Below are 16,597 nucleotides of genomic sequence, written 5' to 3' on the forward strand. Positions count from 1 at the left end.
AATAGTATTGAAGGAAAAGCTCAAACACACTGCTTCCTTCTGTGACAACATGGGAGAATCAACAAGCCAGAATCAACAACAAAGCCAGATTACCATTAGCTGAATGACACTGGGAAAAAGAGTAATGTGTGGAGGCATGTCCTGTGCTCTGATGGAGCTAAGATTGAACTGTTTGGTCATAATGAGCAGTGTTACATCTGGAGGACAAAGGGGAAACACACAAGCCTAGAACACCATCCCAACTGTGCAGTATGGGGGCGGCAGCATCATGTTGTGGGGCTGTTTTGCTGCAGGAGGGACTGGTCCACTTCACAGCATAGATGGCATCATGAAGACAGAACATTATGGAGAAATACTGAAGCAACATCTCAACACATCAGCCAGGACATTACAACTGGCCACAAATGGCTCTTCCAGACAAACCATGACCCTGAGCACACTGCCAAATGAGTTCAAATGTGCTTTAAGGAAAGCAGAGTGAATGTTTTGGAGTGGCCATCACAAAGCCCTGATCTCAATCCTATAGAGAATGTGTGGGGAGAGTTGAAAAAGCTTGTGCGAGCAAGACAGCCTACAAATCTGACTCAGTTACAGCAATTCTGCAGGAGGAATGAGCCAAAACTCCTGCAAACTACTGTGAGAAGCTTGTGGAAGGAGACCCAAAACATTTGACCACAGTTATACAGTTTAAAAGCAAAGCTAAACAACACCAAGGACATGTGTGTAAACTTTTGACTGTCTAGAAATTAATAAAACATTCTCAAAATTCATTTTTTAAAGCAGTGGTTATGTTCCTTTATGTAGAGTGTACAGAATGTAAACTTCTGGTTTCAACTGTGTCAGTGTGTGTGTGACGTGTGTTTGGAGGTGCTGGAGGTCTGGCTGGGGCCGGTGGGTCTGACTGTAACTCAAGCCTGCTGTGCTATAAATAGATGTGGAAGGAAAAGCCTGCGTGTCTGTGGCTCCGGCTTTAATTACAGCCTGTGTTTAACTGTTCTCAGACCTGCACTGGAAACATGCATGAGCACACACTGCTGTTCATTCACTCTTTAACGTCAGCAGAGCGTGTGTGTGTGTGTGTGTGTGTGTGTGTGTGTGTGTGTGTGTGTGTGTGTGTGTGTGTGTGTGTGTGTGTGTGTGTGTGTGTGTGTGTGTGTGTGTGTGTGTGTGTGTGTGTGTGTGTGTGTGTGTGTGTGTGTGTGTGTGTGTGTGTGTGTGTGTGTGTGTGTGTGTGTGCGCGCTGCTTACATAACCCTGCAGAACCACAACTACAGACCCCTTAAATAATAATAATAAAGCATCTCCTATAGGAAGCACATTGAGTCCGTCTACAATATTTGCGATGCGCTCGTGTCTCTTGGGAATCGAAATTTGAGCTTCAGGATTTTTATTTTTATTGTTATGGCAAAAAGTCTTGCAAAAAAAAGTGTTTATTAAAAAGTTTGTTTTATTTTTTTTGACTTAATATTAATATCTTAATGGACATTTAGAATTTGTATAATTTGATAATGCTATTTTGGTGGTGATATGGTGGCTCAGTGGTTAGCACTGTCGCCTCACAGCAAGAAGGTTAGTGGATCAAGTCCCAGCTGGGTCAGTTTCTGTGTGGATGTTCTCCCCGTGTTGGCGTGGGTGCTCCGGTTTCCCCCACAGTTCAATCACATGCTCTATAGGGGAATTGATTAACTAAATTGCCTGTATTTGTTGATGTTTTTATAATAATAATAATAATAATAATAATAATAATAATAGGGATAATAATAATAATAATTATTATTATTATTATTATAATTATAATAATAATAGTAGGGATAATAATAATAATAATAAGTATAATAATAATAAATACAATAATAATAGTAGGGATAATAATAATAATAATAATAATAATAATAATAATAGGGATAATAATATTAATGATAATAATTATAATAATGATGATAATAATATGAAAGATTATAATAATAATAATAATTAAAATAATAATAATAATTATAATAATAATAGTAGGGATAATAATAATAATAACAATAAGTATAATAATAATAATAATTATAATAATAATAGTAGGGATAATAATAATAACAATAATAAGTATAATAATAATAATAATTAAAATAATAATAGTAGGAATAATTATTATTATTATTATTATTATTATTATTATAATAAGTATAATAATAATTATAATAATAATAGGGATAATAATATTAAGGATAATAATAATGATGATGATAATAATAATAATAATAACAATAATAATAACCACAAGATATTCTTAAATGTCTGGTACATTTTTTGTGTTTTTTTATATATTTTTTTATAATTAAATTATTCACATATAATATTTATTCCAATTTATACACTATAATTACTTTTTTTTAAATATAATATTAATACATATCTTTACATAAATATCAGTTTAAAACAAAATTATTCACCCTCATATGAAATTTAAATTATTTTTAAAAACATTTTCCAAGTAATGTTTGACAAAGCAAGGATGTTTTCTATAAAATATCTCTTCTAGAAAAACCCTATTTCTTTTATTTTGGCACAATTTTTTGTCTACAGAACAATCCTTACCTGCCTAGTTAACCTAGTGATGCCTTTAAATCCCACTTAAAGCTGAATACTAGTATCTTGAAGAATATCTAGTCTAATATTATGTGCTGTCATCATGACAAAGAGAAAATAAATCAGTTATTAGAAATGAGTTATTAACACTATCATGATTAGAAATTAGAAATATAATTATATATATATATATATATATATATATATATATATATATATATATATATATATATATATATATAATTAATAATATAATAACATCACCGGAGGGCTAATAATATAGTCTTCAGCTATACATATAATTCCATCTGTTTATTGATGCACTGAAGCATATGCAGCTTCTGTAAACAGTGTTCTGGTATTCTTCCTCTATGGTTGACGTCAGTCTATGTCTTCTACAGGAAGGGCAAAGGGAAGCCCAATGGAAAGAAGCCGCCGACCGAGGAGAAGAAACATTATTTGGACGCCGAATACACCAAAGTACGGGTGGTGGACTTCGAGCTGAAGGAGCTGGTGGTTCTGCCCAGAGAAATCGACCTCAATGAGTGGCTCGCCAGCAATAGTAAGACTTAATGAACACCTTGCATGCTAACACACTTTCTAGTGCACTGTAAACGATATCTGTTAATGAACACTTTCTGTATTTTTGTGTGTGTTTTGGGTTATTTCTGGTGTTGAATTGCATTACGGGATGCTGATCTCTCCTCTGTCCACTTCTGATGTTGAAAATTGAACTCAACAGTTTAACAAAGTGACTTTTACTGACATTTTAGTGGTTTAGAACATTTAGAAATGATATCTAGTGTGTAAAATAACAGAAAATGTGCTGCAGATTATTACAAGGTGTCTGTAGCATAATATACAACATCAACACACCCAATATAGCACTGCAGACTAATACACACGTTCATAAAAGTCACTTTTGCATATTGTGCAAGGTTAAAAGTTGTTGGAGGAAAGATCAAGCTCCCAATTTAAAAGCAGAAATAAATGAGGGAAGATAAAAACATCAATGAGAAAATGCTTTGTAATAATTATTTAATACTTTTCTGAAATAATATAAAGTAATTTTGTAAGACTTTTCGAATGCATCTTAATAACCTTAATCATACTGCTTTAAACAGATAAACTCCGCGGACCCGGTACCGTGACGTACCGTGACGACATCGGCTTTCGCTTTAAGATTTAAAGGGCTAGCATTGCACCCTTACGTGGTTTCGTTTGAAAGTGTAGAATCTATATTTTATGCACATATGCATCACTTTGGTTCATATAAGACACATGTACAAGTTATAGCTCAAATGAAAGCTCTTGCCGGTGCTCATACGGTTCTAGCATTGTTTTTACTGAATTATATTCACATATCAAACAGTTGCCGAATGAATCTCGGTGTTTCCATGGCACAGAAGTGAAAACAATGCATTCATGATCAATAAGCAGCCCCAGATAGCACAGACAGCTGTCATCTCTTACCTTATGCTGTGCGCTTCAGGGCCATTCTCCTCTGTTTTTGAGGTGATGTGCATAAGTAATCCTTTATATGTCTGACGTGCTCCAAACACAGTGAATTATGTTTGATCAAACAAAAGAATAGTGAAATATGAAAACAATGATCGCTCCCTGTGGCTTGTACAGCACCTCTCATCAGTTGTATTACAATAACTTTTGCATAGATTATGGTGGAGACATTTTTCTGTTTTCCTATGGTTACAGACATGTGCAGGAACCACCAACATTAATTACAGCACGCTAGACCACACACAACCTAAAAGGTACTCTTTTAAACTTGAGTTTATATAAAAAAAAATACCAAAAATGCCTCTTTCTTTAGGTGTTTATTATAACACAGACAACATATACAGATATTTTAAACACTTTCAATAGTGTTTTATGAAAATCCAAAGGGTTTTCTTTAAAATGATACCACATTTTTGCATTTACACCTCTGAATGTGGATTTGGGAAGCTTTTAAATTTGGGTAGGCGAAATCCAGGCGGAAATCCTAAAATAACAGCAGAGTTTAACTGGTTAAACAAAACGCAAGCCAATAAAATAAACATGTTTTACTGACCCTAAAATTTGCTGACAAATGAACAAGTTAAGAGTCGTAATTTTAAGTCGCAAAGAGGCTAAATTCAAGTAAAATACCACAAAATTTTCCACACTTTAGAATTGTATGTCAACTTTAGAAATAATGTCTAAAGTATTAAAAAATAAGCTCATACTTCTTAAAACATAGAGAGCACTCTAATATGGCCACCAATGAAAACTGAATGTGAATTCCAAACAGAACAGAATTATTCACCCTCCTGTATATTTTTCGTGTTCAACATAGAGCAGATTCTGCCAACACATTTCTAATCATAATAGTTTAATAACTCGTCTCTAATATTAACTGATTTCTGTTATCTTTGCCATGATCACAGCACATAATATTAGATATTCTTCAAGACACTAGTGTTCAGCTTAAAGTGACATTTAAAGGCTTCACTAGGGTAATTAGGGTAAAGTTAGGGTAATTAGGCAAGTCATTGTATAACAGTGGTTTCCAAAACTAATATTGCTTAATAATATTGACCTTAAAATGGTGTTTAAAACTATTAAAACTGCTTTTATTCTAGTCGAAATAAAACAACTAAGGCTTTCTTCAGAAGAAAAAATTTTATCAGACATACTGTGAACATTTCCTGAATCTGTTCAACATCATTCGGGAAATATTTGTAAAAGAAATCAAAATAAACAGGAGGGTGGATAATTTTGACCTCAGCTGTTTATGTGTGTGTGAAGCGATGTGACCTTTGACCTGCTGTGAGCGTCTGGGTTTGTTGCGTCTTCGTTCCAGGTGTGTTTTGAAAACATCTCTTCTTTCATTTGTATGATTTCATCTTGCATAACCGCAATAAAAGCGGCTCAGACAAACATTCCTGAGGCTCCAATCACGCCATTGTTTGCGTTTCCCTCGATGTTATCTCCAAAGAAAAACACACGCGAAAGAGCGGCTTAATTTAGGAAACTGTAATACACTTTCAGATTCCATAAACACGCTTAATAAACCACATCACTGCCTTTTATGGAGAATTGAAGCCATTGCTGAGGATCAGCAATTTCACAGCTGCGTCTTTACAGCTTTCAAACATCACTCGATTACAGGATCACTTTCACATCTGCTCAATATATGACCTAGTCTGAGTATAAATGACATGCATACGGTATAAAAGATGCATTTGTTTTATTAAAAATGCTGTGAGATCTCTCATGGGAAATATTGTGTGCATTAAAATGCTTTTGGGATGCTTTGAATAATACTTCTAGTTCATTTAGGAGTATTTAATTGCATGTGATTTATTTTAATGCATAACAAATGCATGAATCTGTCTATAATCTCTCTCGTATTGCCAAAGCATTGCAGATTGCATAGACAATAGCCTAATAATGTGACTTTTATAGTAGATCTTCTATGTTAAGCTGCTTTAAATAAAGATGAATTGAATTAAACATATATACAGAAAGGAAATAAACGAAACGCACAATTAGAGTTTTGATAAATGCATGCACAAATAAGAAAGAAAATGAGGACTCATATGATTATTAAAACGATGAGAGAATATTGTTAGTAAAATACAAGCAAATACTATAAAATTGATAACTGTGCATTCATTTAGATGTAACAATGTGTGTAATAATTGTAATAATGTGATTTTTTTACGGGTGCATAGACAATAGAATAATAATGTGACTATTATATAAGGGTGTCACGATCCTCCAAATCCTCGATTCGGTTACATTTTCGATTCTTTAGTCACGATTCGATTTTCGATTATGAATAATTAATTAATTAATAACGCATTAATTATTTGTAGCCTACCGTTTAAACTACCTGACCTGCATGGTCTTTGTTTTACCCATAACCAGATCATACAGTAAATGAATAAAGGTAAGTTACACACATAATTACCAAAATCTATCTATTTAATTAAATCGAATCGCGCCTTCAGAATCGAAAATGTAATCGAATCGAGGATTTGGAGGATCGTGACACCCTTACAAATAATGGTTACTATCTACTATTGATACACTTGTCAGACGCTTGATTGACAGATTAGAGTGTGTGATGGTCATTGATTAATCCTTGAGTGTTCTCTGTGTGTGTGTGTTTTATTTTCTCAGCCACGACGTTCTTCAATCTGATCAACCTGCAGTACAGCACCATCTCTGAGTTCTGCACAGGAGACACGTGTCCGGCCATGAGCGCCTACAGCACGTGAGCAAATCTATTATTCACACGCTTCTGCAGAGGTCACGACCCCTGAGGCTGAGGCCACGACCCCTGAGCACCGAGAGAGAGAATAGCTCGTCCTCACTGCTGAACTTTTCATTATGATCAGAAATGAACAGATCAAACACAAGAGTAAACAAACTGAGGTGTTATTAGAGCGCTTTATTTGTTTTAGCCGTCTATGTGACACGATTAGACTTTGTAAAAAGAAAAATAAGTCCTTTGGAAATAAAAAAATAGCTTGTAAATAACAAAGATATATATATATATATATATATATATATATATATATATATATATATATATATATATATATATATATATTTATATATTTATTTATGAGCAATATCACATGAGTAGCAGTGCGATATGGCTGTATATCGGCACTGGTGGGAGGTGTGTGCTGTGCCCCAACCAGTGCCAATATACAGCCATATCGCACTGCTACTCGTGTGATATTGCGTTTATACAACAGTTTGACGGCATAATTGTGTATATAAAAACAAAATCAAACATGGAGAGTCTCAAAAACCCTTTTGTATGAGGAACTACTTTCTTTGGCGTTGGATTCAAATCGTAAGCTGACAGTTAAACAGCTGAGCAAGCATCTTTTACACTGTAGATCTGTAGCGTCTGCTTTCTGCTGGCTGTATGTGGGCGGAGTAATACACAAAGGGTAAAGAGGCTGTACGGGTGCTGATATTACTTAAATATATCACGGCTATCAACCAATCAGATTCGAGAACCAGACACAACTGTTGTATCAATATACATATACAACAGTTCTGTCTGGTTCTTGATTGGCTGATAGCCGTGCGATATTTTGCCACTAACATCACACAAAGGCCTCTTCACCCTTCACCTCTGTGTATTACTCCGCCCACATACAGCAAGCAACAAGCAGGCTACAGTTATAAATATTACTGCTGTTAGACAACAAAATGCACTTTTGAGACTTCTTTAGTGGAGAATGTAGCTGTTTAGATTGCAACTATGCTGTTTATTTGTAAGAATAGTGCCTATTTTAAAATATTAAATAAACAATTTCTGAGAGCTCGGCGGTGGCCAAAGACGGTTGACGTTATCTATCCACAAGATGGCGCCAGGACTCGTGGGTTTTAAAGAGGACCGGATAGAGTCAATAAGAAGCTGCGAATAAAGCTGGATTCAGCCTTGTCCCTCCTTATCGCAAACACAACAGCAGTCTGGTGAGAAATCTCTGTCGACAGATGGCATTTCATGTCATGTTCAGCCTTATAATCCTAAAATGTGAGCAAAATTTGCTGTTTTGTCATCACCTTAAGAGGGTCACACACCAGGAGCGCCGCTTCACATTACGCTATAGAGAATCATTCAAACACTAGCTCTACAGTGACGTTGGAGAATTAGTAACGGCTTCTGCTGTTCTAACGTCAGCTGCAGATGTGAATGAATGGCGGTAGAAAGTAGTTCCTCATACAAAAGGGTTTTAGACTCTCTGTGTTTGATTTTCTTTTTTATATATAAGATTGTGCCATCGACTTGTTGTATAAACACAATATCACATGAGTAGCAGTGTGCTATGACTGTATATCAGCACTGGTGGGGCGCTAAGACCTGCGGCCTCGTGTCAACGCACTCCTCCCACTAGTGCTGATATACAGCCATAGCACACTGTTACTCGTGTGATATTGCTCATATATATATATATATATATATATATATTCCTATGTTTTACCCATTAAAATGTGCTATGAGGCTTAATTCTAATCTATGTAATGCCGTTTTGGTCATGTTTTTTGGAAAATGTCCTTGTTAATACACAACAAAACCATGATATCTGAAAATTACAAACAACTGAGTTAATGGGGATGTTTTACTATATATATATTTATATATTCTAAATAAACAAAACACCACAGAGTGTATTTGCAGGTGTTTTGTGTGCGTGTTTTAGGCATGCATTGTGTGCTGTGTGTTTTCTGCATGGCATTGAGTGTGTGTTCAGTGTGTGTGAATTGTTTTTGATTTGAATGTTTATGAACAGATGATTGTTCGTTTTTTTCTGAATGAAATATCCGTCTGTCTGTCTCAGGACATATTTCTGGTATGATGAGAAAGGGAAGAAGACGAAGTGCACAGCGCCGCAGTATGTGGATTTCGTCATGAGTTCAGTGCAGAAGCTGGTGACTGATGAGGACATCTTTCCTACTAAATATGGTGAGTGTGTGTGCATGCATATGTGTGTGTGTGATGCCCCCTGCTGGAGCAACAGTCTGATTACACACACTGTACACTGTACAAACCTCAAATATTATTTTTTGTTTTTCGTGTATACAGTCTTGGTGTAAGTTTAAATGCAAATGATCAGTTTTAGTGTACAGATAACAAATATATAAAAATAAATGTTTAGGAAGTGGAGAAAAACAATTAAGTTTGCGAAGTTTTAACAGCAACTTCAGGTTTTTGTAGTTTTTCTATCATGTAATTTAAAAAAATATTGATAATTTTTATAGATTTTTTTGGATTTATAATAATTTACTGAAATGTATTTAGAATAAAATCTAATTGTTGAGCTCAGACATTTTTTATTCTTACATTTTCAAAGGAAATAAAGGCTTTTATTCCACAATGATGCATTAGGTGATGGATGATATATACTGTATATACACTCATTAAATTGATTAACATTCACAGTGAATTATATATAATGCTTCAATTTAAATTAATATTATGATTTAATATAATAGTGTTTACATTTGTAATTGATTTATTAATCAGATTATCCTTTAAAGAGTTTCATGAATGCATTTAAAATCTATCTAATATATATATATATATATATATATATATATATATATATATATATATATATATTATTATTATTATTTATAATTGATCAGCATTTTGTACATTTATTATTAATGATATCATTAATATTAGAATGATTTCTGAATGATTAGTAATTATGAGTAATGATGCTAGAAATTCAGCTTCATCACAACAAAAGGTCACACTTTATGTCGATGGTCTGTTTGTTGAATTGAAGTTATTAATTCTACTAATTCTCAATAGACTATACAGAGACTGTTAGGTTAGGGTTAGTGTAAGTTGACATGTACTTGCAAAGTTTCTTATAGTCAGTTAAATGTCTGTTTAGCTCAGCAGCAGATATTAAACAGACACTCTACTAATACTCAATTGGACCATCAAAATAAAGTGTCACCCAACAAAAAACATGTATAATTAATTCATGTAAATACAAAAATTAATTTTGATATATTTATACTTTGATATATTTATATGTTTCCCAGTATTCTATTAAATAAATATGTGCAAGTGTTTTCGAGGGTGTTTGTGGTTTGTGGCTATAATGTTGTCTTGTAGGTCTTGAATCATTTTAAACGGTTTTGAATTTTCCCATGTCTATTTAAAGCTACCCAGTCGGTCTGGCAACTGTTCAATTATCAGCAATCTAGCTGAATAAAGCATTTAATTTACCGATATGGCTTATCTTCCTTATAATAACATATGTTTATGAGTTCTCCATTTATGAAACACTGACCTGGACAGACTGTTGTGCATGCATTTAGTTTATTCTAGTTAATAGTAAAGAGTTTTTATTGTAAAGAGGTGTAATGTATATTAGGGCTGTATGATATTGGAAAAATCTAACAGTGCAATGTTTAGTTTTTCTGCTATATATATTGCGAATACAATCTGAGAACACAACCTCTTTGAAGGGGGAGAAAGTCATTAATTTAGATTGATTGGTCATGTAGAAAAGGTAGGCGACTAATAATTAATCCGTAATTAATTAATTCATTATTCATAAATAATCATAAATAATTTATTCACCACTGCCTACAATGCCATCGTCCATCGTGATGTTTCATATTAGACATTGTGTGATGCCAAATTGGTTGAAAATGTCTTCATTGCATTAATAATTCAGTAAATGTATTCTTCGTTAAAGTTACGAATGTTGTACGTTATTGTGCCTCAATGCTTTTAACTCATTTAAAATGTCTTTAAACACATGCAGATGATAAAGGTTCACTCTGTTATGGTTATACTTTGCAATGACTTCACGATTCTCAACTCGACACAAGATTGCATATCCTGTGTAATGTGACTGTTGTGGACACACACATTGCGAGATCGATGCTGAAACGATATATCGTGCAGCCCTAATGTTTACAAATGTGACACATTGTTTAAAATGTGTGGCTGAAAAATAAGTCATTAAAATTTTATGGTAAGGCAAGTCAAAAATCCTCAGCATGTAGTCCTGTATGAGTCTAAATAGTCCTTAATAACCGTCTTACAGTCTTAAATTTGAAGTCCTGTATTGACACAAGCCCTTGTCCTCTGTGTAACCTGCAGGTAAGGAGTTCCCCAACACCTTCGACTCTCTGGTGAAGAAGATCTGCAGGTATCTCTTCCACGTTCTGGCTCACATCTACTGGTCGCACTATAAGGAGACGGTGGCCATGGACCTGCACGGACACCTAAACACACTCTACACGCATTTCATAGTTTTTATAAGGGAATTCAATCTGATGGACCCCAAGGAGACCTCAATAATGGACGACCTGACGGAGGCGCTGTGCACACCTCTTCCGCCACAGAACCACGTGACAGAGAGATGAGCCCCCGGGGCCCGAACGCACAGCTGACCCCCGGGTTCAGACGGACTACAGCGCCCCAAACCCCTCCCCCAACCTTCACCCTTACACAAACATGTTGTCTTTAGGACCCAGTAAAGGAGCGCTGGAGGAGCTCGTGTTGGCCCTTTAACCAAGAGTCGTCTGCTAATTCCTCCCGTTTTCACCTTTTTCTTTTGTGGCTAATTTGGCGACGCATTCGAGCAGCACTTTCCCCTCCTCTCTTGGTTTCATAAGGGTCGGTATCAAGGTTTCTTTTTATTTTTTATAGGGTAAAAGGGTGTGTGTGTGTGTGCGCGTGTATGTGTGTGTGCGTGTGTATATGTGTGTGCGCATGTATATATGAGTAAGCGTATATATGTGTGTGTGTATGTGTAAATATATATATTCACACACGTATATAAGTTCACACATACGTGTATAAATTTGTGTGAACATAAATGTGTTCACGTGCATATATATGTTTGCGTGCGTGTGTACATGTGTTCACATATGCATATGCATATGTCCGTGTGCACATATGTGTGTGAACATATGTTCGCATAAAGATGCGTGCGCGTATATGTTTGCATATGCCGGTGTTCTTGTGTGCACATATATGTTTGCATATAGATGCGTGCGCGTATATATTTGCATATGCATGTGTCCGTGTGCACATATGTGTGTGCACATATGTTCGCATAAAGATGCGTGCGCGTATGTGTTCGCATATGCCGGTGTTCTTGTGTGCACATATATATGTTTGCATATAGATGCATGCGCGTATATATTTGCATATGCATGTGTCCGTGTGCACATATGTGTGTGAACATATGTTCGCATAAAGATGCGTGCGCGTATATGTTCGCATATGCCGGTGTTCTTGTGTGCACATATATATGTTTGCATTTAGATGCGTGCGCATATATGTTTGCATATGCATGTGTCCGTGTGCACATATGTGTGTGCACGTATATATGTTCGCATAAAGATGCGTGCGCGTATATGTTCGCATATGCCGGTGTTCTTGTGTGCACATATATATGTTTGCATATAGATGCGTGCGCGTATATATTCGCATATGCATTTGTCCATGTGCACATATGTGTGTGCACATATGTTCGCATAAAGATGCGTGTGCATATATGTTCGCATATGCCTGTGTTCATGTGTGCACATATATATGTTTGCATATAGATGCGTGCGCGTATATGTTCACATATGCATGTGTCCGTGGTCACATATGTGTGTGTACATGTATATGTTCACATAAAGATGCGTGCGCGTATATGTTCGCATATGCCGGTGTTCGTGTGTGCGCATATATATGTTTGCATATAGATCCGTGCGCGTATATGTTCGCATAGGCATGTGTTGGTGTGCACATACGTGTGCACATATATATGTTCACCTGCACATATAGATGTGTTAGCATACGCATAAATGTGTTTGTGTGCACATGTATATGTGTGCATGTATGTATGTGTGCACGTATGTGTTCGCGAGTGCATATAGATGTATTCTTGAGCACGTCTGTGTTCATGAGCGCATATGTGTTTGCGAGCGCGTATATGTTCGCATACGCATGTATATGTGTTTATGCACGAGTATATATGTGTGCACGTGTTAATGCGTTCGCAAGCGCGTATATATGTTCACGTGTATGTAATTGCGTATGCATATACATGTGTTCATGTGCACATATATATGTGTTCACGTTTGCATATGTGCGTTCGTAAGCGCCTATGTGATCGTGGGCCATATATACGTGTGCATGTGTGTGTTCATGTGTTCGTGTGCACGTATGTGTGCACATATAGATGTGTTCGCAGCGCATATGTGTTCACATTTACGTATGCGTGTATATGTTCATGTCCATCTATATGTATTTGCGTGCACATATAGATGTTTGCGTGCGCGTATGTGTTCGGAGATACATATACATGTGTTCTGGTGTATGTATACATGTGTTCATGTGCACACACATGTGTGTGTGTGTGTGTGTGTGTGTGTGTGTGTGTGTGTGTGTGTGTGTGTTTGTTCAAGGCTTTTGCACTCAGGAACTGAGAGAGCCGTCAATGCTACCTGCTCACCCACAGGCCTCTTGGTGTCACTTTATTCATCATATAGCTACAAAAAACGGCCCTCCATGTACATGTTGCGTATTAGCATGTTAACCACTGTAGAGGAGGCCGGTTTAGGCGGCCATGTTGGCTCCAGAGTCTGGCTCCGCATCTGTTTTTCTCTCTCTCTGAAAATGACAAAGACATTGGTGTTGTCTGCTGTTGATCCGGGCTCTGGACGTCCCGCGTTTGGGTTGTAATCATGTCTAGCGTCATTCTGAAAAGACGATTCGTTGAACGGAAAAGAATGTACACTTTAGTCTCTATGTATGATGGCAGAGATTATTATTATCTGGGAGCGCCTGAGAAAAGAACGCCGGCTGTTTGAGTTCTTCATCATCATCACTGCGGCTCTGTGACCTCTTGGTGAGATGACCGGACCTTTTTGCTTTTTATTTAATTTATTTCTTCATGTTTCTTTCTGTTTATTTTTTCGGTTTTGTTTGTTTTAGTTGACTTTTTCAGGGCTCCTCAGTTCTGGCTTTTTGTTTTATGTATTTTAATAATACTTTAAGTTAAAAGCGATTTAATATTTTAAGCTCTGCAAAATTATAACCTAATAAAATATTTAAAAGTCACGCACATTGTCGCATTTGGTGCCATTCTTCACTGTATAAAGTGTGTTGTTCTTTTACAGGTAAGTGTAAGGTATTACTGCTCTCATAGCTGCTCACCCACAGGCCTCTCGGTGTCACTTTATTCATCATAACACATTGGCATACTAAAAACAGCCCTACATGTACATGTTCCAAGTTAGACTGTAAAAGATATGGACGTAGTGTTCGTGAGCAAACCTGCAAACACTCCTGTTTTTCCTGGTAGTCTCAGCTATAGATCGTGTACGGCTGGGGGTGGAAGGTTCCCAACTCCTAAAATCAACCTCACAGTAATGTAAAAACACATCTGGATCTGGAGTCTGCTCTATTACTATAGCTGATTAACTATGTGGATGGATGATAACAGCCTTCTGAGCCTACCAGTAGGCACAGAAGGCCCCTACTGGCCCAGATCTATCAGCTGATGACCATTGATAATGCCCATCCAATCCAGTGATAACATCTGAAGCGGCTGCATCTGTTCTCTGATTGGTGTTTACAGGCATAAGGGCGGGATCAACCTGTCACTCACATGAGATCCACCAATAGAAATCCATCATCCAGTCAAACGCTTTCAGCACCTTCTGTTAACTTTATTGTACAAGATATACAGTTATTATACAGAGCATATACAGCCGCAAGCGTTCCAGATGCAGTGTGCTGTTTTTATTTGTCTGCACGCACAAATGCAGAAAACACACTGTCCTTCTGCTCCAGCAGGACGTCCGGTTCATCGTATTCGATTATTCCACCATGCTTCATCACGATCACCACGTCTGAGCCCAGGATAGTGTGAACACGATGCTGTCCGACACACACAACAACAAATACATGTAAAGAAGGTCAGAATAGTGAGATGGAAACTCAGAATTTGTCACTAAAAAGTGAAAACTAAATGACTCAGATCAATAAATGACATCAGTACATCGATATATGCACCAAAAACTAAATGGATAAAAATGATTTTAGTTTTTTCTCAACTGTCTTATGGCAAGAATGGCTGTTCAATAGTTTTATGACTTTAGAACTTTGGTGAATGGATTTTTATTCACTTCAAATAGTGACTATATTCATATATATATATATATATATGAGCAATTTTATATAGATGGATGGACGGACGGACGGACGGATGGATGGATGGATGGATGGATGGATGGATAGACAGACACTGACAGAATGATGGATGGATAGATGGATGGATGGATGGACGGACGGATAGATGGTCAGACAGAGAGACGGATCGATGGATGGATAGATAAATGGACCGATAGATAGATAGATAGATAGATAGATAGATAGATAGATAGATAGATAGATAGATAGATAGATAGATAGATAGATAGATAGATAGATAGATAGATAGATAGATAGATAGATAGATAGATAGATAGATAGATTATCGATAGATAGATAGACGGATGGATGGATGTACGGACAGATGGACAGACAGATAGATAGATGGATAGATAGATGGATAGACAGACGGATGGATGGATGGACGGACTGGCAGATAGATAGATAGATAGATAGATAGATAGATAGATAGATAGATAGATAGATAGATAGATAGATAGATAGATAGATAGATAGATAGATAGATAGATAGATAGATGGATGGATGGATGGATGATGGGTGGGTGGGTGGGTGGATGGATGGACGGACGGATAGACAGACAGATAGATGTAATTATATAATCAAATATTGGTCACACTTAACAATAACGTTTCATTAATTGATGTATTACTAATGAACGATGCTTGAACAGCCTTTATTAACATGTAGCATATAATACGTGATTTAACATGAACTAACCATAAACAGCTTTGTTTTCATGAACTACTGTTAGCAAATGTGAATAAATACTGTAATGAATGATTTGTTCATGTTAGTAAATACATTACCTTACTAAACAACCTTATTATAAAACATTAGCAAAACAAAAATTTAACATAAAATCAGAATTTGTAAGAGAAAAAAACTGAATTGAGATTAAAAACTCCAGATGTTTTTTCACATGAGAGGTCATAAATATGAGACGAGCAAACCAGAATTGTCAAATGCTGATCTGAGGAAAATATAAATACATTTTGCAGGATTAAAAAAAAAATGTGTGAGGAAAAAGTCACAAACATTTGAAATGAAAATTAATCAGAAAATTGAAAGATGTAAACTTGTATTTTGAAGAAATAAATGTACATAATATGATGATTGGGATTGAATTGTGAAACAAGCTGCCAAAATTATATATGTACAATTACATGTAATACATACATATATATATATATATATATATATATATATATATATATATATATATATATACATACAGTTGAAGTCAGAATTATTCGCCCCCTTTTGATTTTTTTTTTCTTTTTTTAAATATTTCCCAAATGATG

The 16,597-nt window shown here is 35.8% G+C and overlaps 2 protein-coding genes across 16 annotated transcripts in view; one reads left to right on the forward strand and one right to left on the reverse strand.

The window, feature by feature from the left end:
- mob2b (MOB kinase activator 2b) overlaps positions 1–14,179 on the forward strand; it is an 86,813-nt gene extending 72,634 nt beyond the window's left edge. Inside the window, 5 exon segments of the mRNA NM_001045317.1 lie at positions 2,979–3,139; positions 6,745–6,838; positions 8,928–9,052; positions 11,219–13,464; positions 13,497–14,179. Of these exon segments, the coding sequence (NP_001038782.1) occupies positions 2,979–3,139; positions 6,745–6,838; positions 8,928–9,052; positions 11,219–11,484 (646 nt within the window). The 3' untranslated portion in view covers positions 11,485–13,464; positions 13,497–14,179.
- The window catches only part of abcc8b (ATP binding cassette subfamily C member 8b), a 49,379-nt gene continuing 46,765 nt past the window's right edge, over positions 13,984–16,597 (reverse strand). For all 15 annotated transcript variants that reach the window (XR_015515258.1, XR_015515257.1, XM_087293427.1 and 12 more), the window contains one exon: positions 13,984–15,001. Coding sequence is in view for 13 of the 15 variants with exons in the window: in XM_087293427.1 (XP_087149553.1) it covers positions 14,864–15,001 (138 nt within the window). In the remaining 2 variants the exon portion in view is untranslated. The remainder of the gene's footprint in view (positions 15,002–16,597) is intronic.

The sequence above is a fragment of the Danio rerio genome, chromosome 18 (assembly GCF_052040795.2).
Source record: "Danio rerio strain M-AB ecotype USA chromosome 18, GRCz13ab, whole genome shotgun sequence".
In the NCBI taxonomy this organism is placed as follows: domain Eukaryota; kingdom Metazoa; phylum Chordata; class Actinopteri; order Cypriniformes; family Danionidae; genus Danio; species Danio rerio.